General features: G+C 42.3%; 1 protein-coding gene and 1 non-coding gene across 5 annotated transcripts in view; one reads left to right on the top strand and one right to left on the bottom strand.

Annotated features, from left to right (window-relative positions):
• Positions 1-9316: 9316 nt before the first annotated feature.
• The window catches only part of FAM114A1 (family with sequence similarity 114 member A1), a 69297-nt gene continuing 50722 nt past the window's right edge, over positions 9317-27891 (top strand). For all 4 annotated transcript variants that reach the window (XM_030314043.1, XM_030314042.1, XM_032593007.1 and 1 more), the window contains exons 1-2: positions 9317-9373; positions 19733-20085. In XM_030314043.1, coding sequence (XP_030169903.1) covers positions 19741-20085 — 345 coding nt within the window. In that variant the 5' untranslated portion in view covers positions 9317-9373; positions 19733-19740. The remainder of the gene's footprint in view (positions 9374-19732; positions 20086-27891) is intronic.
• LOC115513133 lies at positions 17444-17550 on the bottom strand. The gene has a single exon (XR_003968559.1). It is a non-coding gene; the product is annotated as a U6 spliceosomal RNA (small nuclear RNA).

Genomic DNA, 27891 nt, shown 5'->3' with positions numbered 1-27891 from the left:
GTTGGACCTTCCTGGAATTACTCCTAGACAGGAATTTCCCTTTCAACAGTCACGTGACAAGCATGTGGGCCAGCAGATTTTCCTGGGCTACAGACTAAAACAGTAATCCAATTTTTAAATTCGTATGAGCACACGACTTAGGACAATTTCAGTGTGAAGAAAAAATGCTTTTTCTAAGGTAATGTTTATCTGCAAAGTGTGCAGCCAGAACGTTAAATTGTCACCCAGAGGAGAAAGTTATTGAACACTGCCTGTTTTCCATGATCAGGATATTTAACATTTCCAAAAATCATTGCAACCCACCATTATCAAGCAATTTTGGAGCATTATTTTAGCTGGATGAGATACTCTAAAGCAGAATAAGCTTAGGTCCAAGATTTGTTTTTTAAAAAATCAACTTTCAAGGAAAGTTTAGTAGTTGATACATATATAGCCACATCTAGGGGAAGTTGTGAACCTGTTTCTCCACATTCTGACCACATTGGGTATTATGATCTTTTTAAGTTTATTTACTTTGAGAGAAAGAGAGAATGGGGGAGGGGCAGAGAGCGAGAAAGAGAGAGCTAGAATCCCAAGCAGACTCCACCCTGTCAGCAAGGAGCCTGACATGGGACTCAAACTCACGAACTGTCAGATCATGACCTGAGCTGAAGTCAAGAGTCTGATGCTTAACAGACTGAGCCACCCAGGCACCCCCAACATTTTGTATTATTAGATGCATTAATTCTTAATTCTAGAATAATAAATAACACAGATGCTGCAGGACTAAAAATCAATTTTCTGAAGGCCATTTAGAATAATTTTAGAACAATCAACAAAGGTTAATACAAAAAGAAGGTGTCTGGTTAACCAGATACTTTAGGCAGCCAGGATATCCAATTCCCCAGACTTTCCACTTAATCAAGACTAATATGTAAAGAAATAAACATATAAGTTAAATAACCATTCTATAATCACTGTCTGGCATTACCTCATCTATACAAAAAACAAGTTAAGACCCTACAATCTGACCCATAACGAAGTGAGACATTTGGATGAGAATCACTTCTGCTTTCAGGAGGAAGAGAAGGCCAGCTTCTTACTATTCATTCTTAGTCATCAAACATAACAGGAAGTCTTCTTAGGTGGGGAGGGTCAGCAAGGAGCCGATGGGTCTCTGATGGACCAACCAAAGGAAACAGCTAGGGAGTAGTGAGTATCTGTGACACTGGGAAACCAGCTTTGTGCAACAGGCAGAGGAGAAAGGAGCCAGCTGGGGTTTTAAGGGAGTTTTAAGCAACACTGGACTAAAGCCTTGAAGAAAACACACACACGTATTTACACACACAACACGTGCGCACACACAGACACATCACTGCAGATTTGGTCACATTGCACAACGACTTAACAAACCCTCACTAGGACATTTCATAATGCTGCTATTCGGAGCTGTTATAATTCTGAGAAACATCTTTAAGGACATGACAAAACCCACAGAAGTCAGGTAACATGGAAGACAGGACGGCAGAGGAACAGATCATACTGGGCTGAACTCACAATGCCAAATACTAGCTGTGTGGTCTTGGGCAAATTACTTAATCTCACAAAGACTCCATTAATTTATCTAAAATGGGAGTACTTATGATTTTTAGGGAAGATAATGAATATAAAGTGGGTGGGACAGGGAACACAAGAGAAGTTACAATACTAAGGAGCTTTGGAATTCTATATAAGCCTTACATTTTTCCTTGTTGAGATGAAAAGACTTCAGGATATACTAATAAGTGAAGAAAAGCAAGGTGCAGAAGTGTATGGAGAGCGTGCTATCATTTTCATAAAATCTGGTCTATTTACTTAGGTTATCTCCTTGCCAGGCATTGTTCTGAGTGCTTTACAAATATTACGTCACTTAACCCTCATAAAGATGCTGTAAGTACTATCATTATCCTCACTTAAACTGGGGGAGGAGCAATCAGGTAACTGTCCAATCAATGTTGTGCGTGCTGGTCACCAGTGGGGCTGGGGTTTGAATCCACACGCAGTCTAGCACCAGCATCTGTGTGCTTCAGCACTACCCTAGGCTGCCGTCCACCTATCCTTAAGAGACACACAGAGGAGGGAAGGAGAGAGAGAGGAGCAGGCTAGAAAATGGGCAGAGATTGGAGTTTTGCATCAGAAACCAGTAGCCCTGTCAACACCTTGGTTTTGGACTTCTGGCCTCCAGAACTGTGAGAGAATGAATCTCTGTTTTAAGCCACACAATTTTATGGGAAATTGTTATGATAGCCACAGGAAACTAATACAAGAATCTACATACCTATGCTGATGTATGCATAAAAATATTTTTTTTCTGAGAGGATAATTAAGAAATTGTTACCTTTGAGCAGAAGAACCAACAAAGAGAGAGCTTTATATTCACCATTTTATGCTCTTTTGTCCCTTTTGAATTTTTTATTACTATTTGCATGCATTAGTTTTATTTTTTAAAAACAAAAGTGTCATAGTGGGATAGGTAAAATAACAGTCTAAAAATGGCAAATATACTATCCCAATAGAGAAGCAAAACATTATTTTGATGATTTTTACTTTTTAAAACACTAGCCTTCCTTTCCCTGGAAAAATCAATCAATTACTTTTGTTTACCAACAGCTTAAAATTTTTTTTAGTGCTTATTTTTGAGAGAGAGAGAGAGCACGCACATGCGCGCGGGTGCACGCACACATGAGCTGGGGAGGGGCACACAGAGAGGGGGACAGATGATCTAAAGTGGGCTCTGTGCTGACAGCAGATAGCCAGATGCAGGGCTTGAACTCAGGAACCATGAGGTCATGACCTGAGCTAAGTCAGACGCTTAACCGACTGAGCCACCCAGGCACCCCATCAACAGCTTTAAAAACAGGTTATATTAAAATTATATCATAAAATATACAAACCATTAAAAATAAAATTGATAACTTAAAATTTGTATTAAAATCCAAATATGCTGGGGCACCCGGGTGGCTCAGTCGGTTAAGCGTCCGACTTCAGCTCAGGTCACGATCTAGCGGTCCGTGAGTTCCAGCTCCGTGTCGGGCTCTGGGCTGATGGCTCAGAGCCTGGAGCCTGCTTCCGATTCTGTGTCGCCCTCTCTCTGCCCCTCCCCTGTTCATGCTCTGTCTCTCTCTGTCTCAAAAATAAATAAACTTAAAAAAAAAATCCAAATATGCTGAATTAAAAAAAAAAAAGACAAGTCACAGTCTAGGAAAATTATTTGCAACACATGTAACCACAAAAGTTTAATATCCAAAATATATTAGGAATTCTTACAAACCAATAGGAAAATGAGTAATAAGCCCAATGGTGGGAAATTAGCGAAGACATAAACAGATGGATAACAGAAAAGTAAAAAGAAATAGATTCAACATATAGTAAGGAATAAATCCTTATTAGAATATGGGAAAATACAGAGGAGACACCATTGTACACACCTGGGATAGACAAAAATTAAAACATCTAATACCAAATGTTGGTCAAATCATGAGGAAACAGGAACTCTCATACATGTTCAGAGATTCTGACTTAAGTGGTCCGGGATGGCACCAGGCATCAGTATTATTTTGAAAGCTCTCCAGGTGATCCAGTTCAGAAGGATCAGGGCACTTAGATGTAAATATCATTCTAAACACATCGCCCTCTAGTGGCCAGTTTTCCTCAACTGCACCCTTCACACCTCACGGCCTGGAAATGATGTAGGTGTCCTTGACTCTCACTGCTACCTCCAGATCAGTCTTTGAATCCTACCCCTCCTGGTTGCAATCACCCACAGAGTCCCATCACTCCTTCATTCACTGAGTATTTCAGCAATGCTCACCGTCCAAGTACAATACCACCCCTGCCATAATTCTAGTAATTCCAATAACTATGTAGAGATACTTTCATTCCACACCCCCTACTTCTTAGTTCTTTGATATTCTCTGCTAATGATCTTATACTGCAACCCACCTCAGCCATCCATTCCCTCATTATATCCTAAATATTATTATTGCCAATGGCTGTACCCTCTCCATAATCTCACTTGCCAGCATCCCGCTCTCTAGCTACGACCTCTAATTCTCTCCCTCTGCTGCCAACAAGTCCTCAGCCCCACTGCATTGGACTGAAAGCTCATGATCCATCCTTTTAATCATCCCTCTACATTTACGCTCAGCTACCTTATTCCACTCTCCTCTACCCAGGTTAAATCCAACTCACCACTGGACTACACAGAGCCTGAGCAGCTCAATGCAGTTGGAGAAAATACCCACGCTGACTGTTTTACTCGAAATTCATGACTGGGTCCCAACCTCAAGAGGGAGCAGCAATCCTACTACCTTATCTACCCCCCCCTTTCCTAAGCCTGTTCACTCTCCCCTATCTTATATCTCCTTTTCTCTCTTATGCTGCCAACACCCCCTTCCTTCCTCTCTCTCAGCTGATGATGCTTCATTTTTCATGCAGAAAAGCAAAGCAACCAGAAGAGCATTTCCACATCCTCCCCCAAGACTCTACTAGCCTACTTGTATGTGTCTACCTGTTGTACGTGTCTTCCTTTGTTCACCTGAATGAACTCAGTCAAGAGCTTCCTCCCCATTGAGCATTGACTTCCATCCCTGCTTGTCCACTCAAGGAAATCACTCTCTCACTCTTGCAATGATCTTTTCTCTACTACATCATCATTTTTTTTGCTCTAATATATGGTTCTAATTAGCATATAATGCTACAACTTCTCTCATATTTGAACCCTCAGTCTCTTCATCTTTGCTCCCCTTTACACCAGAACTCCTTGAAAGAGTTGTTGTACTCACTGTCTCTAAAGTCTCCTTCCAGTCTCTCAAACCTACTCCAATCAGGTTTCTTCCTCTATCACTCCAGAGAAATCATTCCCATTAAGGTCACCAATGACGTCCACATTGCCAAATCCAATTTTCAGTTGGACTGACCAATTCTCAGTTTTCATCAGATCTACTGGCAGTATTTAACACAGTTAAAAGATCTTGAAAAGTTTTCTTACTTAGCTTCTGGGACCCCATACTCCCCTCCTCCATTGCCATTCCCATACACCTCCCTCCCAACTTCTTGCTAAATCACTGCATTCCTTCCCAGTCTCCTTCTGGGTTCTCCTTATCTCTCCGACTTGGCACAGCTAAGACTCAGTCCTGGGCCTCTTCTCTTCTGCAACTCTGTGCATTCTCATCCTGGTTCATAGCTTCAAAACTATTGATTTACTGATGACTCCCCAGTTACTATCTCCAGCCCAGACTTCTCCCCTGAACTCCAGACTCTTACACCCAACTGCCTGCTAAACATTTGCTAAACTTTTCTTGTTGAAAATCAAGTGCTTGAATCTTCACTACCTCAAACCTCAAACCTGTCCCTTTTGCATCCTTCCTGATCTCAATAAGTGATACTTCTGTTCTTGCAGTCATTCAGGTCAAAACCCTTGGACTAATGTATGACTTCTTTCTTTTCCTCCAAGTCTACATCCAATCCTTGAGCAAATTTGGCTGGGCTTTTCTTTGAAACATCTCCATAAGCAAAACACCCCTCGTGCCCTCCACCATTCCAAAGTGGCCAAAACCATAGTCATCTCTCACACAGATAACTGTAATGACTTCCTAACTGGTCTGTCTGCTTCTGCCCTTCCTGCTACCCACCAACTTTCACCCTATCCCAACCCAATTACAATCAGACACTAGAATCACGGCACACTCCTACTCAAAATCTGTAAGGGTTCTCATTTCACTCAAAGTATAAGCCAAAATCCCTATTATGGTTTGCAAGGCACTGCCTTATCTGCCTTATCTGCCTCATCTTTTAGACTTCACTATCCCGATGGCCTCATTCCTTCCACTCTGCCCCATCCTCCCTCTGCTCCAGCCACACTGGCCACGTTACCATTCTCTGAGTGCACCAAGCATGCCCCCACACTGCTCTTGCAGTCCTCTCTGCCTGAAACTGTCCCCACATATCACCATTGTTCACTCCTTTACTTCCTTAAAATCTACACTGAAATGTCACTTTATTGTCAAGACCTTCCCTGACCACGGTTACTCCCACCCATGATATTCTAGACCTATGGACACTATACATTGCTTTATGTCACCACCTGATATGTTACCTAGTTAGAGTCTATCTCCTTTTCAACAGAATGCAAATTCTAGAGCAGCTAGAGCAGATCTAGGCACATACTCAAAAAAAGTTGGGTTTAATGAATGGTTGTGATGTAGGCAGGCTGGGGCCATGGACCCAGAGGGGGTCCCACAGGACCAGCCAAGAGGGTCCTTGGCTACACACTGGATAGAAATAGCCAGGATGGAGTGAGAGCAGAGTTTGTTGATGATACAGAGACAGTGCACATACAGATAGAGCATCTGGAAGACTCAGAAAGGAAAAGGAAAGAGAGTCTCTTCTTTGTTCCCTGGTCTGAAGTTTTTATTGAGGACTGTGGTCTGGTGTATGTGTCCTCTCAGGCATCCAAGAACTGGTTACAAGAAAGACAAGTGTCCAGGTATCCTCCATAACTCACTTATTCCTTGGAGCCAAAGGGTCTTGGCATTGAGATGTCTAGCACCAATGATCTGGAATAGGCACATGATGGGTTTATCCGATCATTCTCTCCCAGTCCTTTCTTAGATGTTATCTATTGTGTTGGAAGACTAAAGAAATCATTAACTCCTTGTCCCTTACAAGGAGGGCATGCATTATTTGTACTATGAGGAACATGTATGAGTGCAGGTACTAGCAAGAATAGAAGCAAGAAAAAAAGCAAGAAGGAGATTTTTATGGAGTCCTTCAGCTTCCCTCAGTTGAACCAATTTGGAGGACAATTTCAAGTATCTAAAAAAGGTGACCTGGCTATTCCATTTCTAGCCTGCAATATAAGACAATATACACAAAGGAGGCCATTGCAGCACTATGTGTAATAGTGAAACATGAAATACACTAAATTTCCATCAATTGAGGAATTGATAAGTTGTGGATAATTGTACAATGGAATCCTATAAGGACTTTAAAATGAATGTACTAGATCTACAATCTATGAACATAAATGATTCTCAAAAATATAATGGCACATAGGATGTTATTTATACAATTTAAAACATTGAGGGGTGCCTGGGTGGCTCAGTTGGTTGAGCATCTGACTTCAGCTCAGGTCATGATCTCGTGGTCGGTGAGTTCCAGCCCCACATGGGGCTCTGTGCTGACAGCTCAGAGCCTGGAGCCTGCTTTGGATTCTGTGTCTCCCTTTCTCTGCCCTTCCCCTGTTCGTGCTTTGTCTCTCTCTCAAAAATAAAATAAAAACATTTAAAATTTTTGAAAAATATAGTATTTGTGGATAAAGAGATGTGCAGTATAGGTGGGGAGGATACACAACAGCTGGAGGATAGTGGTGACCTCCAGGGAAGGTGAAGAATGGGAGGGAGTAGATTTCAAACATATCTGTAACATTTTTTTTTCTTTTAAAAGAATGCTCTAGGGGTACCTGGGTGGCTCAGGCCGTTAAGGGTCCAACTCTTGGTTTTGGCTCAGGTCATGATCTCACGGTTGGTGAGTTTGAGTCCTACATTAGGGTCTGTGCTGATATCGTAGAACCTGCTTGGGATTCTCCCTCTCCCTATCACTGCCTCTCTCTCTAAAGAAATAAATAAATACACTTAAAAAAATAAATAAATAAAAGAAGGTTCTAAAATAAATATGACAAAAAAGAAAAGTTATTCAATCTTCATATTGTCATAATATTATCTACTTTTTTCTTATACATTTGTCATATTATTCTCTGCTTTCCTATATGTCTTAAAGAATATTTTATTCTTTAATACTCCCAAATATTTTTAATGAATAAAAAAATTTTAAGTTGCAAAAAATAACAACTTTTGAAATAAATCCTGGTGGACTTAGAAGCAGCAGCATTTCAGTAAAAGGGCATAATTTGCAGTCAGCAACAAAACCTGTTGCTGGAGTTGCTTGCCCCATATTCTGTTATCGGAAAGGTGTGGTTTGGGTCAAAGGCGAAAAGGAAACCAGCCGTGAAGAGGGAATGTTTGATGGCGCCGCTACCGTTCAGGTCAGCAGGGAGGGCAGGTGTGGCAAAGGTGCTTGCTGTCCTTAGGCGCAGAAGTCAAAAGCCTGGTGTTTGCGTCCATGGTTCACCGAAACACGCCTGTCACACCTTTCAAACAAAATCTGCTAACACTCACAATTGCAGAACTCAGAACGAATCATTGTTGTTTTTTTTTAATTTTTTTTTTAACATTTATTTATTTTTGTGACAGAGAGAGACAGAGCATGAACAGGGGAGGAGCAGAGAGAGAGGGAGACACAGAATCTGAAACAGGCTCCAGGCTCTGAGCTGTCAGCACAGAGCCCGACGCTGGGCTCGAACTCACGGACCGTGAGATCATGACCTGAGCCGAAGTCGAACGCTTAACCAACCAAGCCACCCAGGCGCCCCAGAACGAATCACTGTTTTTAAAACTGCATTGTCCCTAACTTATATAAAATATATGTACACGCATATATATTTACAAGAAAAGGTTTATACCATACATGACACTTTTGTAAACTTCCCCCGCCCTACACTTAATATTCGGCTATGGCCTGCCTTCTTTGCTGTCAACAAATCGGATGTAGAGTTATAATTTTTAATGGCTACAACATATCTGATTGTTTGAAGATGCTATGGTTTACTTCACCAATCCTTTATTGTGGGACAGATTATGACCGGGTTTTCTCGGGCACAAACAACCGCAATAAACATCCTTGCACATACATACTCGCACATTGGCTTAAGACAAATTTCGCAGACGTGGAACTCCTGGGCCAAAGCTACTGCTTTTGAATTCTGATCCCCATTTCCAAACTGGCCTTCTAGAAAGTGTTTTTTGCTTAGTTGGCCGATTTTAAATCAAATTACGCTCCCACAAACAAGGTAAGGGAAAGCTGTTTAACGCACAATCGAGGCATCAAAAACTGGCCGAACTTGAGCGATCCCTTCCCGGGGAAACTGTCCGCAGGGTTTTCCAGCACTTTTAAAGGTAGGAAATGGATGCGGAGAACCCCAAGACCTGCCCAGGGTGGGGGTGGGCGTCCGTCCGGCTCTTCCTGCGAGCACAGAGCTGGAAAAGCCTAGTCACCCCGCGAGGATCCCGGCCCGGCGGAAGAAGGTGCCCGGGAGCCTCGGCTGCGCTCGGGCGCTGGGGCGGGGCGCCCGCGGGGGCGGGGCTCCGCTTGGGCCGGCCGCGGGGCGGGGCAGCTCGGCCGGCCGCCCCCTTGTCCCCCCTCCCGGCCCGCCCTCCGGCCGCGTCCCCGCCGGCCCTGCCGACGTGGCGGGGCGGGACCCGCCCGGCGCTCCCGCGCGCACTCGGCCGCCGGAGCGGTAAGAGCCCCGGGAACCCTCTCCCCTTCCCCTTCCCCGGGAGGGCGGGGGAGTGCGAGGACAGCCGCATCTGGGTGGTGGGGAGACCCTGTCGTCTCTCCTTGTCCTGGTCCCCAAATTCTGCCCTCCGCTTTAGTGGGAAGCCATCGACAGGGACTTGGCACCGCGCGCGGGACCCGGGAGGACCGGACTTGGGGGGTGAAGGTCTGGGGAGGCGCGGGAGGCGCGGCCGAGGGCCCTGTGTGGGTGCGGGCGTGTGAGTGTGTGTGTGTGAGTGTGTGTCGCTCCGGGTCCACGCTCATGCACACACCCACACGCCCGCACTCGGGGTCTGCCCCCTCGGCCGGCCTGAACCTCCGCGGAGACTGCCTTGTGTTCTCAAAGTATCCGGTCGCGGCACCAAGCAAGTCTGAAAAAGTTTCTCCAGTGCCCCAGGTCCGAGTCAGAGGAGGCTGCAGGATCCCTGCCGCCAGGGGCACAGAGGGAGCAGCTCCCCATAAGGCAAAGTCCTCCATCCCGGGGTTCGCCTGTCCTTGGCCCCGGAAAACCGAGCTCTGGCCTTGACCTCCCAGCCAACTTAAGCATCTCTCTTCCTTCAGCTTCACACGCTCTTCCACCCCAGACAACACCCTAAGCTAGTGCTACCTGGATTCACATCCCCCAGGCGGAGCCTACCCCCTGTCCCCCGCCCCTCCCCAGCCCCCCACGCGCTCACTCACTGATCTTCCACTATGGAATCTGGTGAGTATTTCCAGCCATCTCAGATCTGGCACCTGAACTTCACCGTCCTTTCCTAGAGTAGGAAGGCATCTCTGTCTGGGCTAAAAGCAGTATCTGTGCCCCATTCATCCCGTCAATTCCCATCCTGAGAATTAGAGTTACAAGCAGGTGGCTTCTAAAATCAGTCTCTCTTGAACTCCAATTTGAGATAACTAAGGAGACAGCCTGTCTGTTCAGAGGCCTCTTTCTGTCCTCTTTTCCTCCTAGTGCCCCTTTCTGACCTCACCCATATTCATTCCCAGTTCTCTCTGTCCTTTCCTCCCTCAGAACCTGAGCTCAGGAAAGAATCTGCTAACTGTTTACTTACATTGTAAGCTTTGAGCGAAGGAATGAAACTTCCAGGGTGGTATTTGAAGCACAAGAGAGCCAGTGCAGAAGGAATTTGAGGGTGAATGGGGGCCTTCTAGAAAATCAGAGATTCAGTTCATATAGGTAGCCCTTTATTTAGAAGTCCAGCATATATCAAATATTCTTCCTTAATCAATATCAAACAATATATTTCAATTCCGTAAACATCTGAGGGTTAGAAACCAAGCTAAGTGCTTGCTGGTCACAGTCCTGGAGGAGGAAATGACACAGAAACAAATACTCCTTATAAATGCCATAGAAGTTAGTGCAAAGTATCACTGTCTCTCTCACACACACACACACACACACACACACACACACACATACAGCATGGAAGAAGGAGCAATTAGTTTTTTGGAAAGAGTGGGGCAAATTAAGGAAAATTTCAGGGTAAGAAATACACTAGACATGGAGAGACAGATAGGAGTTTGCAAAGCAGTTGAAGGTAGGGCAGCCGAGGCAGAGGAACCAGATAGGCAAAGGCAAGGATGTGGGAATGTTTACAGGCTTGTTGGTAATGATGGGAAGTCTGGTGAGGCGAGTGAAGGGTGCATTAAGAGTTACAACAGGTGGAGAGATGGGAGCTGAATTACGAAGGCTCACAGATGTCATGCAAAGGTGTTTAAACCTAATGGTTTTTAAACGAGAGCAAATAGGTCCCATCTGTGTTTCAGAAAAATACGTAGGAGACAGGTGGAGGCGAGACCAGAGGACAAAGAGGCTGGGGCTCGGGCCCACCACTTGTTAAGCTTCATAGGTGGAGAACTCTTATAAGCTAATTAACCTCTCATCCAGAGGTTTTTTGTTCCTGCTCCTTCACTGACCAGCCCCTTTAAAAAATTTTTTTTAACTTTTTTTGTTTAATTTTTTGAGAGAGAAAGACAGAGTGTGAGCAGGGGAAGGGCAGAGAGAGAGGGAGACACAGAATCCAAAGCAAGCTCCAGGCTCTGAACTGTCAGCACAGAGCCCGATGCGGGGCTCGAAATCACGAACTGTGAGATCATGACCTGAGCCGAAGTCGGATGCTTAACTGACTGAGCCACCCAGGCACCCCAGCCCCTTTATAAAATTGGGGGCAGTGATTTTACAGTCTATCCTGTTACCAAACTCATATCTTGCCAAATGAGACCGTTTAAAAAAAATCTGTCCCCTGCACTACTATTTCATAAAATGAAAGACATTTTAATACCAAGGAAAGCATGCAGGCTAAACTTGCAAGATGAAGGCAGTCCTTTAATTTAATAAATTTAGACTGACAAAAAAACTTGCTATCTTGTCCTCATTTTTCTCTATCATCAGGAACTGGTCCCAGTCCTGCAGTTTTTGGTGTTCGGGAACCAAGTATCCAGGTCATTTTGTCCAGTTTGTCTAAGAGCAGGAAGTGAGGAAGCCCACCGAGAGTGCGTTTTGTACCCACAAAGAGAGGGTGGGGCCAGGGCATGCTCTTTCCACCTCAGAATACTGTCTCTCTCCCCCCCCACTATTCCTCCATGCTGCCTCCTGGCCCAGCCACACATTCATCCTGATTATCTAGAATTCCTTCCTGATACTGGGCATTTGCACATACTCTGATCCTATCATGCCTGAGTAACCATAGCAAAACCATTTTCAAGGTTCTCCCTTGCACAAGGTCAGTCTAATTCGGGCACATCGTTCCCTTATTGGATGTGCCGGTTTTTTGTCATCATTTACCCATTTCATGTTAGCTGAAGTTGTTTCCTGGACCTTCATTGACCAGGAATAAAGTGAAAACAGATTATTCATTTTCTGAAGGATAGTAGTCATGGCTTCCGCTTTAAACTTATTTTTGGAGCCTATGATGTTGCTGCTCCAATACCTAGCATAGTTCTGGGAGCGTTTTAGGTGATGAATGAATTTACTCATGAAAAACTAACTTATTCCCAGCCCACAAAGCCTCCTTTATATGCCACTCTTCCTCTCCTTGAAGTGTTCTAAAGAAGCCTCCTTGTTTCTCTGGGTTCAGTTTCGCCTGCATCAAAACCACAAGACATGGCTGCAGTGATCAATGTTCCAAACCATAAATCAGGAGAGATTTATAAGTCTGATTGCTTCTGGGGCCCCCAGGCCGACATGGGGACTGTCCTAGGAAACACAGTGTGTATCACAGCTGTGGTCCTGGTGCACTCTGACAGTCACTGTGCAGACACAGCTTTCTATTTAAAACACAACAGTTTCTAATGGCCTCAGATAAGAGGGCACAGTGTTAAAACTGATTTCATCTCTCCTATCATAACGCCCAGAGTAGACAAAGGTCTATCAGAACAAACAAATGAAAACAAGTTTTGGTTTTGGTTTGGAGAAAATACAGACCTGTAACAGGCAGAAGTCAATATAGATTAAAGATACATACAATTAGAAGTTAAAGGGCGCCTGGGTGGCTCAGTCAGTTAAGCATCTGACTCTTGATTTCAGCTTGGATCATGATCTCTCGGTTCATAAGTTTGAGCCCCGCATTGGCTCTGCGCTCAGAGTGGGGAGCCTGCTTGGGATTCTCTTTCTTCCTCTCTGCCCCTCCCCTGCTTACACATGCTCGCTCACTCACTCTCTCTCTCTCTGTCTCTCTCTGTCTCAAAATAAATAAACATTAAAAAAAGAAGTTTAGGGTAAATATTATGGTGACCATTTTGACTCTCTAAACGGATGTGAAAATACAGTCTTTTTGAAACTTGTAAGTTGTCCATAAATATTTTAACCAGTATGGGTTCAATACCTTATAGCTAATTTGGGGCATTTCTGAAGGAATGGCTTCCTGTAGCTGGTGGAATGCAGAGCAGCTCCAGAGAAGAGAGGTTTCTGTCTCTGCAGTTTTTCTACAATTGACCTAAGGCAATTTGGCCATCAGCTTGTTCTGAGAAGCTTGATGAAGTCCAAGCTCTCTGACCTTTAAGGCCTCTGGCATGGACTGCTCTACAGGCAGGACTCGGCTAACCCAGTCAGGTTTTGGGGTTCTCCCGAAAAGCATAACTAGAAGATCTCTCTCTCAAAGACCACTAAACTGCTGAACCCAATAGAATCTTATGCCCTGGTAATAGAAGGGTGGATTGCACCTGTATGTTATTATTTGCCAATCCACGTATCTCAGGCATCTTCTGTTTCACGGGTGAAAAATGGCTTCTAATATCCCTTGTGCTAATTAGCACATCCTGGGGTTCTGATTAAAGGGGATGATGGTTAAACCGTCTCTAGAAGTGGACACCCAATTACAGATTTTGAATGCTAACTAAAGTCTTCTGGAGAGGACATTCCTGAATAGGGCACTTCAGTGTTACCCAGCCACCCCTAGGCTGTAAATTGCAGCAAACCTGCATACATGTCACACGATATATGCAGAAGTATTTTAGAGTATGTTACGAACAGCACTGCAACACATTTAGGGCAAAGCAGAATCAACAACAACAAAAAAATGCTTTTTTATTTGCCCATGAACGTTTATTATAGCCAGGTTTATCCTTACGTCCCTGTTTATAGAAAAGTGAAATAGTTTGGAGTGCCTTAATAATCCAGATTAATAAGGATTTTCAAATTACCTTACAAAGAAATGAAAATATCAGACAGTGTCTATGGCCAGCTATTGATGAATAAAAAATGGGAACAAAAGTGATGTTGAAGCATCATTTATTCACAGGGCCATTCTCCTAATGCCCCTAGGACCCAGGCAAGGATAGGACAAATTAAAACAAAAATTTCTAGATCATGGAAACCAAGCAATGTTCTAGACCATGGGTCAGCAAACATTTTTGTAAAAGGCCAGATAGTAAATATTTTAGGCTTTGCGACTTTATGGGCCATATGGTCTCAGCTACTCATCTCAGCTGTTGTAGCGCTAGAGAAGCCACAGACAGTACATAAACAAATGAACATATCTGTGTCCCCATAAAATTTGATTTACCAGAACAGGCGGAGGGCACAATCTGGCCAGCAGGCTATAGTTTGCCAACCCCCAGCCCTAACCCAGTCCTGACTCTGAGATTTTCAAGAAGATTTTATTTGTTTACAAAAGGACAGCAGCTTTTCAAGTACCATCACTCAGTTCTGCCTTCCTCCCACGACCCACAGCAACTGCCTTTTCTGGGCAGTGGCCTTGTTTCATTCTTTACTATTTCAACTAGGCATTGGCCTAATCATTGACACACTATCTCCAACCTTAAATATCCTAAACTTTATATACCAGCTAAAGGGAAGTATGCATTTTTTTTTCTATTCCCACCTATAGACTTGTTTATAGGAGTGTTATTACTGAATCCAAGGATTTTTATTTCAAAGGAGACCTTCTAGGGGCATCTGGGTGGCTCAGTTGGTTAAGTGTCTGATTCTTGATTTTGGCTCAGATCATGATCTCGTGGTTCGTGGGTTCCAGCCCGGTGGTCAAGCTCCGTGTTGGTGGTGCAGAGCCTGCTTGGGATTCTCTCTCTCTCTTTGCCCCTCACTTGCTTGCACTGTTTCTAAAAATAAATAAATAAACTTTAGAAAAATAAAAGAAAACATTCTAACTTAGTTAACCTGGAGGTTAAGGAACAAAAGAAAGACGATATGGATCATTTGGAACCATTAGCTGTAAGATAGCTCTTGAGTAGTAAATGGGGTAAAGGCATTTTCTGTTTGCTTTCATTTCAAATTACATTTAAAAAAACTTTAGGGGCGTGTGGGTGGCTCAGTCGGTTGAGTGTCTGACTTCGGCTCAGGTCATGATGTCACGGGTGAGTTCGAGCCCCGAGTCAGGCTCTGTGCGGAGCCTGGAGCCTGCTTTGGATTCTGTGTCTCCCTCTCTCTCTGCCATTAACCCATTCTCACTTTGTCTCTGTCTCTCTCAAAAATAAATAAACATTAAAAAATTTTTTTTAAATAGTAATAAAAAATATAAATAAATAAAAAATTTTTAATTCCAATATTGTTAACATCCAGAGTTATATTAGTTTCAGGTATACAATATAGTGATTCAACAATTCCATACATCACTGGTGCTCATCATGGCAAGTGCCCTCCTTAATCCCTATCACCTTTTTAACCCATCCCCCATCCACCTCCCTTCTGGTATCATCAGTTCTCTAGAGTCTGTTTCTTGGTTTGTCTCTCTCACTCTCTTTTTTTCTTTGCTTGTTTGGTTTGTTTCCTAAATTCCACATGTGAGTGAAATCATACAGTATTTGTCTTTATCTGACTGACTTATTTCGCTTAGCATCATACTCTGTAGCTCTATCCAGGTAGTTGTTGCAAGTGACAAGATGTCATTCTTTTTGGGGGGTTGAGTTATGTAACTATATATATGCCACATCTTCTTTATCCATAAATCTACTGATGGACACTTGGACTGCTTTCTTGGTTTGGCTATTGTAAATAATGCTGCTATAAACATAGGGGTACACCTTCAATCTAGTTATCGTACTACTGGGTATTTGCCCCCAAAATACAAAAACACAAATTCAAATTACATTTTAATCTCAAGCCTCTGAAAATATTCATCAAACAACACACATGTTTGTTGAGCTTCCCACTAGGTTCAAACAACCATGTTAAGTGCTGCATAAAATCTGAAAACAAAACACGGGAGCTCCTTGTGTTCATAGAATTTACAATATACTGTGATAGGAAAACACTCAAGTGACTCTAAACCAAAGGCAAGTATAACTGTCCAAGGTGAGGTAGATGCAAAGCACTCTGGCAGTTCAGAGAAAGAAAAATTCTATCCAGTTGGGAAGAACAAAGAATGGAGGCAGTACTTATCTTAACTGGGTCTTGAATGTGTTAAGACAACGTATTGAACCAACAGCCACATGAGGGTCTTTTGTGAATGTCAGGCATTGCATGGATACTTACATTGTCTTGGTCCAGGTTTTGGAAGGGAATGGTGGGAGATACACACAGTGGGAACAGAGTACAGAGGTGCTTGGATGCCAGCTGAAGCTTCTCACCTCCTCCCAATAGTAAGTGGGAAACCCCTAAGGATGTATGAACAGGAGGGTGAGGGATGGGGAAGCGAAAGGGAGAGCGACAGTAGAGATCTGAGTCCAATGTTGAAGTCATCAACATGAACCATAATGAGACCCTGATCTAGAGTGGTGGCAGTGAATAGAAGTAAAAATAAAAGAAAAGGCATAAGTTCTGAATAAAGAGCCTCTAGGATTTGGGCACTGGGAGAGAAGAGGCTGGTGGCACTGTAGTTGGGCTCTGACATGGTTCAAATCTCAAATATGTCACTGAAAGTGTGACTTCTGAGCCTCAGTTGCCTCGTCTGTAAAATAGAGCTCATAATATCTAACTCACAGGAGAGAATACATGTAAGGAGCCTAGACTTAATAGGCGCTCAATAATGATAGGTATCGATATTACATATTCTTGAGAGAGTGAAGGTTTAGTTAATGACAGCGCTGAGGTTTTAAGCCTAGGTTATTGGGAAAATCTAGGCACCATTAAAAGGAACACAAAAGTCAACAGGAAGAACTAGTATTAACAGTAAGACCACAGGTTTCCTTTTGGATGGGAACAGTTGTCCAGCTGGCCATTAGAACTACTTATCCAGAAGTAGAATTTTTTTATGAATATAATTTGTTGTCAAATTGGCTTCCATACAACACCCAGTGCTCATCCCAACAAGTGCCTTCCTCAGTGTCCATTACCCACTTTCCCCTCTCCCCTACCCCCCCATCAACCCTCAGTTTGTTCCGTGTATTTAAGAGTCTCTTATGGTTTGCCTCTCTCCCTCTCTGTTTGTAACTATTTTTCCCCCTTTCTTTCCCCCATGTCTTTCTGTTAAGTTTCTCAAGATCCACATGAGTGAAAACATACGCTATCTGTCCTTCTCTGACTGACTTATTTCACTCAGCATAATACCTTCCAGTTCTAGCCATGTTGCTGCAAATGGCAGGATTTCATTCTTTCTCATTGCTAAGTAGTGTCCCATTGTATATATGAGCCACATCTTCTTAAAAATATGGAAGCTTCATGAATTTGCGTGTCACCCTTGCGCAGGGGCCGTCCTAATCTTCTCCGTATTGTTCCAATTTTAGTACATGTGCTGCCGAAGCAAGCACTAGAATTTTTTTTTATTAACAGCGTTATTAACATATAACACTATAGGTTATATGTATTATATATATTCTTAATATATTGAGATATAATTCACCTACCACAAAATTCACTCAAAGGAATTTTGAAAGTTCAGTGGTCTTCATATATTCACACAGTTGTACGGCCATTACCACGATCTAATTTTAGAACATTTTCCTTGTGGACAAAAGAAATCCATACCCATTAGCAGTCATTCCCTCCTCATTCCCCTTCCCTTCTGTCCCTGGAAGCCACTAAATTACTTTCCATCTCGATGGAATGAGGTAGATATTTGAAACTCACGACATAAGAGTGGTGTGTGAAACTGTGAGAAAGGAATGTGATTCACCAAGGGAGAGAATGTAGTACAAGAAAAGGTAACAGCCAGACAACCTTGGGGAATGGCTATGTGAGGAGACAAGAGGGCTACATGTGCACATGATCCTAAGCCCGTACCTCCATTTGGCCAGTATGTTAAGTGGTTTCTTACATACTGTGGCTTTCGTGACAACTTGAGGTTTGACCAATTGGTAAACACCGAGGTCGACAAAAATACTCACTGATTTGACTGAGACTTGACTTCTGGTATAGTGAGAACTCTGTGTTTTCATTTTAGCCTAAGAAAATTATCATCTTGGGGCAACTGGGTGGCTCAGTTGGTTGAGCGGCTCTTTTTTTTTTTTCACCGTTATTTTATTTTTTTATTTTTTTAATTTACATCCAAATTAGTTAACATATAGTGCAACAATGATTTCAGGAGTAGATTCCTTAGTGCCCCTTACCCATTTAGCCCATCCCCCCTCCCACAAGCGTCTGACTCTTGATTTCAGCTTAGGTCATGATCCCAGGCTTGTGGGATTGAGCCCCATGTCAGGCCCCATGCTGAGCATGGAGCCTGCTTGAGATTCTCTCTATCTCTCCCTCTACCCCTCCCCCCTGTCCTCTCTCTCTCTCTCTCTCTCTCAAATAAAAATTTGTTAATTTTTTTAAAAAATGAAAATTATCATCTTGAACTAGCCTTTTAGATCTGTACTGTCCAGTAAGGTAGCCACTAGCCACACATGCCTATGTAAAATATAAAATTAAATCATTTAAGAGTTCTGTTGAACAGTGCTGTTCTACATGACACACTAGCTTGCAAACTTGGTAAAGAGTTTTCTGCTTTGTAGGTAATTTCATAATAGTGACATTCCTCATTTGACTTAATACCTTACTTCTTTCCCTTCCAATTCATCCTGTGTTTCCCTGTGTCAACTATTGTCCAGTAGAACCCAGGCCTTCACCAGCTGGTGTCCAACAAGGCACACTTATGTATATATGTTGCTTTCTCAATGTGAATCTCTGATGACATCACAAAGCTAAATGTCAAGTCATTTTTGATCAGCTCCCAGGTATTTTCTATGCTTATTCTCATTATTGCTGTGATTGTAATTAATACAGTGATATTAAGTAATTTCACAGACACAGATAATACTCATAGTTCCATATACATATCCCTGCATACCAGGTACAAGATCCATGAAAGTTTAGAGATAGCATTGCACGGTTGCATTAGTTTCCTATTGCTGCTGTAACAAATTGCAACAAACTTAGTGGCTTATAACAACACAGATTTATTCTATTACAGTTCTGGAGGTCAGAAGTCCCAAACTGGTTTTCACTGGGCTAAAGTCAAGGTGTTGGTAAGCCTGGTTTCTTCTGGCATCTCTGAGGGGAGAAAGGTTTCCTTGACTTTTTCAGCTTTTGGTGGCCGCCCATATTTGGCCTGGCCCACGGCCCCTCCTTCGTCTTGATCACCCCAATCTCTGCTCCTGCTCTCTCCTCACCTTTTCCTCTCTGTAATCATATTTCCTTCTGCCTCTCTTGGAGGACACTTATGGTTTCATTTAGGACCCATCCAAATAACCCAGGATAATCTCTCCATCGCAAGATCCTTAATTTAACCATATATGTGAAATCCCTTTTGCTGTGTAGGGTAACATTCACAGGGTCCAAGGAACAGGACATAGATACCTGTGGGGGCCATTATGCAGCCTACTCCAAGGTTATGTAAACTTTCTTATTGGTAGAAGAAAGTTTACTCCTACCAGATTTAATTATTGGGGGCTTTGAACAAAGTTTAGCAATTCCGATTAAGGCAGAAAGTATTTGTAATCATGTTGACAGATATTAAAATGTCTGACGATGCCGGTGACACCTCAGCCACTGGAGACAAAGCAGAAATTACCAAGATGCCCAATAGCAAGTTTTTACCCAAAGAGACAGAAGCACACTGTGATTCAGCTACAATTCCAAATGAGCCAACACCAGCTGACGCCACAGAAGATGGGCATGAAAATGCAACCATTCAGTGTGCAGAGACTGCAAACACCCAGCACCCTGAGTCCCAACACTCCAGTGCCACACAGCATCCCCCCAATGGAGAAGTGACTGAGGATGCGCTTGCTGAATGCATTGACTCCGTCAGCCTCGAGGCGGAACCTGGATCTGAAATACCCCTGAAAGAGCAGAGTAATCCGGTAGGAGCGGTTCATTCGATTCGGTTCAACCTGGGTTCTTATTGACACCTACTGTGGGCACAGATTTGTGCCAAGCTCCGTGGGTGGGGGTTGGGGATTCAGAATATACTATGGCATTACCTCTGTCATCAAAAGTGTGTTGGGTGGTGAGAAAAGGCATACATGAGAATAATTGGTCATTATGTTATTTGCATTTTGATGATTACAGTAATACTAATAACAGCCACCAATGACTGGACACATCATTATGCCAGGCACCCCACTAGCCACTTTCAGGTCAGGTAATTCACTCCATACGACAGTTCTTTGAGGTTTTGAGATGGATATTATTAACCTTAATTTATAGATGAGGCAATCAGGAGGCAGCTTAGTGAGATATTAAGCTACTTGGTAATAAATGGAAGATATTGAAATATTGGACATAAAGAGTCCAAGTTATTAACAAGCCTGATTCCACCCTAAAGAAGTCAGTGTTTCTTTAATACCACTTAAATTTTAACACATATTTACAGATCTACTGTGGGATCTTAAACATTCAGATCACTATTTGATCATCAGCTATACCACTTTCCAAAGGACCAGAGGCAGAGCATGTTCATTGCCCCTTCCCTTCAGTGTCCACATCTGTCTTTTGAGGGATTAAGATAGACCAGTGTCTCCAAATTGGTACCGTGTACAACGTCAGTCTGACCAACGAGCTGGATTTTCTTGGCATTTTTACCTTCATCCACGTGGGAACTGGTGGGGATGGAGAGGCTCCCAGCATGAAAGAGGGAGGCAGGCCACTCCCCTCCAGTCCTGTGCTTTCCACAGTGATGGTACAGGATGGGGGGTGGGGGGAATAGCGGTTTTCCTCAACCAGGCCCCAGCCCTGCTCATCTGAAGTATGCTACCAGAGACCACCTCCGTGTCTGTCCTTGAAGGGACACTACGACATGCAATGAAGGGGGGAAACTAAACAGAGAACCAGTGCTGGGCATTCCCTCTTGAACCTATCATTAACACCTATCATTAACCTATCATTAACTTGAGCAAGATACCTAATTTCTCTGTGCCTCAGTTTTTCCCTCTATAAAATGAAGAAGTTGCACATGAAGAGCACTAAGTATACTTCTGACTAATATTTTGTGATTCTTTTATTCAATATCAGGCTTCTTGTGCCTCTGTTTCTTCAAAAGGTTTGACTTTTATGGGGCGCCTGGGTGGCGCAGTTGGTTAAGCGTCCGACTTCAGCCAGGTCACGATCTCGTGGTCCGTGAGTTCGAGCCCCGTGTCGGGCTCTGGGCTGATGGCTCAGAGCCTGGAGCCTGTTTCCGATTCTGTGTCTCCCTCTCTCTCTGCCCCTCCCCCGTTCATGCTCTGTCTCTCTCTGTCCCAAAAATAAATAAAATTTGAAAAAAAAAAAAAAAATTAAAAAAAAAAAAAAAGGTTTGACTTTTAGAACTGTTCTAAAATGAGATGGACTTCCTCAGGGAGGAGGGGGTTTCCCACGTCTGGAGATGTTTAAACAAAAGCAAACAGTGGTTTTGTAGGGATGTCATGGAAGGGATCTGAGGACCAGCTGAGAGTTTTTATGAGATATGGTACACATACAAGGAAAGTTGTGTTTGTGAGTTCCAAGAGTTCACAGACTTCAGAGCCACCATGGACCCCCTAAGGGATTAAGCACTCCTAAACCAGAGGCTCTCAACTCTAGTTGAACATTTCAACCACTGGGAAATGTTTTATTTATTTATTTTTTTTTTAATTTTTTTTTTAACGTTTATTTATTTTTGAGACAGAGAGAGACAGAGCATGAATGGGGGAGGGTCAGAGAGAGAGGGAGACACAGAATCTGAAACAGGCTCCAGGCTCTGAGCTGTCAGCGCAGAGCCCGACGTGGGGCTCGAACTCACGGACCATGAGATCATGACCTGAGCCGAAGTCGGACACTTAACCAACTGAGCCACCAGGCGTCCCTACCACTGGGAAATGTTTAAAAAAATGCTTGGGGCACATAGGTGGCTCAGTAGGTTAAGCATCCAACTTCAGTTCAGGTCGTGATCTCACAGTCTCTTAGTTTGAGCCTCGCATTAGGCTCTGTGCTAACAGTTTGGAGTGTGGACCCTGCTTCAGATTCTGTGTCTCCCTCTCTCTCTGCCCCTCCCCCACTCGCACTTTGCCTCTCTCTCAAACATAAATAAACATTTAAAAATGCTGATGCCAGGGTCCGTATTAGTCTGGGTTCTCCAGAGAAATAGAGCCAATTGGATATATATTTAAAAATCCTATACCTATATATACCCATATGCCTGACTCTGGAGACTGTTTGCCCTGCACGCTTTCTATTGTGGGAAACATTGGTTCTCAATTTTTATTATAAAAGCAACTGTTAATAAGTATCTTTGTACATTAAGAAAACCATAGTTTCTGCACCATTATGACCTGACCTGACCTAAAGAAACTATACTAGCTCCACTAATTCAAAGTATATATGTTCCTAATGGATAGATTATACATTCCAATTTCAGACTTCTAATAATGATAACAAGACTGCTAATAAAACTAGTACAAAAAAAAGTCAGTATGCTCCTACCTATCCCCCTTCTTAATTTTTTGAGCACACTGCTTTTGAAAGCACTTTGTAAACCTCCTTCACGCCACAGGGTTAGAGCCAATTAGTAGACAGGTATTGCCCTCCTTTCCCTACACGACACTGATAGTTTTCAAGGACTTGGAAAGGAGAGCATTTCTTCATAATGAAGCATCACAAAAGTATCTGGATGGAAGTGCAAATATTGGCCAGCCAGGTTGGGCCTGTGGCTCTGGGTGTATGTGTTTGGCATTGCACCAGAAGCTCAGTGAAACCAAGATGTGGGAGGAATGCCCATCAGTATGTTTGTTCTAAGAAGGTAGAAAGCCGATACGGCTGGTGGGAGGGCTGTGAGGAAAGAGGGTATTTCTTCCACCAAAGTCATATATAAACCCCAGGTCATATATAAACCCTTCTAAGTAGGTGCAAGTTTAGTCTCTTTCTAAGGATTACCCAGAGAGGGGGTGGGTGGTTCAACTATCTCTCTTGGTAACCTATCCTTTTAAATTAAAATTGGAAGTCACTTTTGTGTCTTGTCTTCAAGCATTGTTCATTTGCTGTTTTATTGCCCTTGTTGGATACTTATTAAAAGAAATCCTTAGCAATGATGAAAACAACTATTTTTCTGTTGATCCAGAAGAGAATTAATTTTACAGAAAATCTTGAATCGAAAGTTCATTTACAAGTTGGCTGTTTGATCTTGAACACAGGTCCCTTGAGGAATGGCGGGTCCAGTAGGAAAACACCCAAGAAAAAAGCTGACTTGATCCCAGGCATATCTGAGCCTAAAAGAATCTCATTATCCCTTTAAACAGCTTCTATGGGAAAATAACACTTTTAACAGAAGAAAAAAAAAAAAAAAAACAACCTGGCAGAATAGCCTTTGAGAATGTATAAACCAGTATCTTCTAGGACACACTGGATTTTGCAAAAATATGCTCAGATGTGTATATATTTTTTTTCTTTAAGTGACTTGTATCTGCATAGTTATTTTGGGTCTGAGTCCCCTTAAAATCCCCATTATTAGCTTCACCTTTGCCTGAGTCAGTCCAGTGGTTGTAACCCGGCAGGTAGGGTGGTGTGACCAGGAGGGACAAAGAGAAGAGGAAGAAGCCAGTGGTTCTGCCAGCTGCTTAGCTGGCACCTCTGCTTTGAAGGACCACACCACTGACAGTTTATGTACTCAGAAAAGACATCTCTGTCTTTGATGCTACTTCTTTTTCTCATCCATTCTGACGTACAGACTAGAGGTCACTGAGTTGAGACTTCCTGCGGGATCTACTCTACAACATCCGTGAGTGATGATTCCCAGACTTACTTGAACGTTGGAGATTAGACTAGACTCTCTAAGGCCTCTACCAGCCCCATGACACCACGTGTTGTGCCTAGGAATCTGAGTGGTGCAACTATCTTCAGGATGCCTACAGTCTAGTTGGAGAAAGGAGTGTTGTATAAAAGTAATTATGGCATGTCTTATAGTACTAGATAGGACAGACACAAGGGAAGCCTTAGATGGGGCACTTAAATCGGTCTTCAGGAGGTGGGGATGTCTTCAGCCTCAATTTAGAGATGTTTTTCTTAAGTGCTAGTCAGGAGTGACATTTATTTCCAGAGATTTTCTGGGAAGTTATTAGATATTGGCCCATCAGCTCCTGTAAGATCCAATCTAGACCAAATTTCCCTAAGTTCTTGACACCAAGAAATGTTACACAGAGTGGGGAAAAAAGTCATCTCTACTGTTCAACACCAATACATAAGGCCAATTATGAAAGTAAAGAATTCTAATGTTACCACTAAAGGTACTCGCAAAGGAAAACATAGACAACCACTGGTTAGTTCTCTCCCTAGGAAAGGAAAAACAGAATAGATTTCGAGCCATAAAATTGCTGTCAAGGGAAACAAAGAAGAGAGAACATAGACCAAGACTCACAGATGGCAGATTTTTGCCACTTAAATAAGTAGTTTGCTTCTGTTTTTGTTGTTGTTGTCGTTGTTGTTTTCTTGTTTTGTTTTTGAGTATTTCCTCCTTGAAGACTACTCTACCTGATGGCACTCAGTTTTTGGCTTTGGTGGATGCTGGTGCCATTTGGCCGTAGAGGGCAGTACCTCCTAAATCTGGTGGTATATTGGAATAACCTGGGGAGCTTGTTAAAAATTCAGATTCCCTGGCTCTGCACTGAGATTCTTATTCAAAAGATCACAGTGGAAGCTAAGACTGTATTTTAGAAATGTTTTTTATTTGTTTGAGAAAGAAAAGGAGGAGCAGAGAGAGAATCCCAAGCAGGCTCTGCACTGTCAGCACAGAGCCCCACACGGGGCTCAATTCCATGACTCTGGGATTATGACCTGAGCTGAAACCAAGAATCAGATGCTTAACTGAGCCACCCAGCCTCCCCAAGACTCTGTATTTTTAATAAGTTCCTCCAAATGATACTCTTGCAGTCTGTAGACCAGTGTTTGGGAACCACTAATACTAGGACATGGAAACAGCTAGTTGAAGAATTGGGTGAGATTGAGAAGATGGTGAGTTCAGTAGTGAACATGCCATGGGACATCCAAGTGAAGGTATTGTGTGGGCAGTTGGTTATAACAGCCTGGAGCCCGGGAGAGAAATTTAGAAGCCATTAATATTTGGATGTTATTTAAGAAATGGGAGTGGGTGAGATTGTCTAAGTAGTATATGTAAATAAAGAAACACAGAGGCCAAGGACTTGGCCCTGGAAGTTTCCTGCCCCTGAGCCAACTTGGCTCTTAGATTCTTTTTGATATGTTGTGGTAGCCAGTAAAGTAGTTGAGACAGCGAGAGTTACCTCTTGTCTTCACGATCTTACCATCACATTCTATAAGGGAAATCAATCACAGATCTCATTGTACCACACTGACATTTTAAAATTGAACATTAATTAATAATAAAATTAAAAACAAATCATGAGAACTGTTTTCATGTAGACTTGAGAATGTCCCATCGTTCTGTCCTTTCAGGTGCTTTGACCACCACCCTGAATGAGTTTCACTTAAGACAAATGCCTAGAATTCTAGAAGCAGGGTTTTCTTCCCTTAGAGCTGGCATCAAAAAAATAGAATTCCCTGATGTTCAGAGTTGGCTAAAATGCCATTTAGCACAGGGCAAAAACCTTTCTTATGTGCTATTAATAAAAAGAGAGGCTCTAAAATAAATGTAACCATTTGTAAACCTTGAATACCTTTAATATCACCATGTAGAACCCCTTTCAGATATTCAGAATGCTATTTAATAAATAGTTCATCAGTTAAAACCCACTTCTGCAATTCAGTATGCTAATTAGCAAAGCATCAGCTGTTAATAAAGACACAGATAATGGAAATGCTCATTATATATGTCTCTGGAGTATGGCTTTCATGATTAGGATGCCAGCTGACCACCCTGAACTCCAGCATATTTTATTAGGATGCGGGAAGCACTTGGATTGTAACTTAATTAAGGCATTCCCCCTAATATCACAATATGCATTTGGCGACTTTCTAACATAAACTGAAATCATAAAAGATGGACCAAAAAAAGTAAGAGTCAGAAGATAGGGCATGGAAGCCATGAGTATAGAGCATTTTAAGAAGGTCAAAGTAGTTAAGCTTCAGATGCTAGTGAAAGGTCAAGAAATAAAATGACTGCAATGACTCCATGACTTTGGCCATAAGAAAGCCATTGTTGGCATTGATGAGAATGGTTTCATGAAGCATGGTGGCTGTGGGAGAATACTGTGGCAGGTGGAGTAATGGAGGGGGTAGATACAGCAGGTAGGCACTTTTTGTAAGAAGTGAAGAAGCAAGATGTGGGGCAGAAACCAGATAAGTTTGAGACAAACTTTCTGTCCTTGTGATTTTCATTTGTAGGTTTAGAGACGGAGGAAGCACGTACGTGGTTAAATATGGGAAGTAGCGGTAGAGAAAGGTTGAAAAGCCAGGAGAGAAGGGAAGACCAACCTATCCAGGCCCAGCGGTGTTCATGTGGGAGGTGATAATTTTAACTGAGAAGACATCACTTCCATAATGCTAGATGCGAAGGAAGTAATTGCGAGTGCGGGGTACAGTTAGGTCGAATTTGTATTTAGATGGGTATTTGGTGTAGGCCGGTGTGTATTTTGTGCATAAAAAGGACTACTCAGGCTTTTAATATGGTTTTAAACAATTAGTGTTCAATGTATTAAGGTTATAAATTCAAAAATGCAATTCTTCCTAGACTTTATGTTCATCTCACGAATCTTATTCTATTTGGAAGTTTAGCAATATTGAACACTTTCAAGGGACTTTTGATGAATGGTTTGTCCTTTTTACCAACTTAAATATGTTCAAATATCTTTAAATTGTGTCTATACGAATTTAATGTATTCTGTTTTCTGTTTAAGTACCTCATTTATCTACTCAAACAAAACCTTGCTGAGTCCATAGGAAGTGCTATAAATCTATTAAATAATGGGTTGGACCTAAAGACCTGTTAGATGCCAATACCATGCATCAACTTAGGAAGATTTCAACTTAAAATCATAAGTCTAATCATTCAATTATTCATTTTAAATTGTCTTTTTAAAGTTTCACTCTAATTTCTTAACCAATTGTGCAGAAAAGACCAAATATGCATAGAAATATTAATAGCATGATTTTGATGCTTTAAACCTTTCTATATTTGATTTTAAACATTCTCAGAGTTGAATGATGCATACTCACCAAGGAAAAAAATTACCTGGAAATAACTGAGGCCATTTTTAAGCAAATATTTTGACAGAACTTCAGGCATCCAGAGCAATTTACATCTTCGCTGAATGTCACACTGAGCCCCTTTTTAGAGCAGCTATGTCATGAGTAACAAAACTTAAAAAGGGTTTGGTCTCACAGATGCAAGCTGTGTGTAGTACCTAATTCTTGATTTACTTAAGACATAGGATAACCAGGTTGATCTTTGATCTTTACAACAGGTACCTATGTTACTATCTAACTGTTAAAGTCCTTTGAATTCAATGGAATTCTAATATTTGTACATTTTTTATGTCTAATGATACATGTAAATTTGATAGCGTAAAATAAATTAATGTATTTTTTATTTAATGATAAGGACCTTTAAATGGAACACCAGATATGTAAATATCTTTTCTACTTAAAGAACTTTGAACGTGATGGAATCCTGCATTCTTTGTATTCTTAGGACCACACAACAGCTGTGGATGTTTAAATGATCTCCAGTTGAGGGGTGCCTGGGTGGC

The sequence above is a fragment of the Lynx canadensis genome, chromosome B1 (assembly GCF_007474595.2).
Source record: "Lynx canadensis isolate LIC74 chromosome B1, mLynCan4.pri.v2, whole genome shotgun sequence".
Classification (NCBI taxonomy): domain Eukaryota; kingdom Metazoa; phylum Chordata; class Mammalia; order Carnivora; family Felidae; genus Lynx; species Lynx canadensis.
Note: the sequence above shows the minus strand (reverse complement) of the source record. Positions and strands in the feature narration are given on the sequence as shown.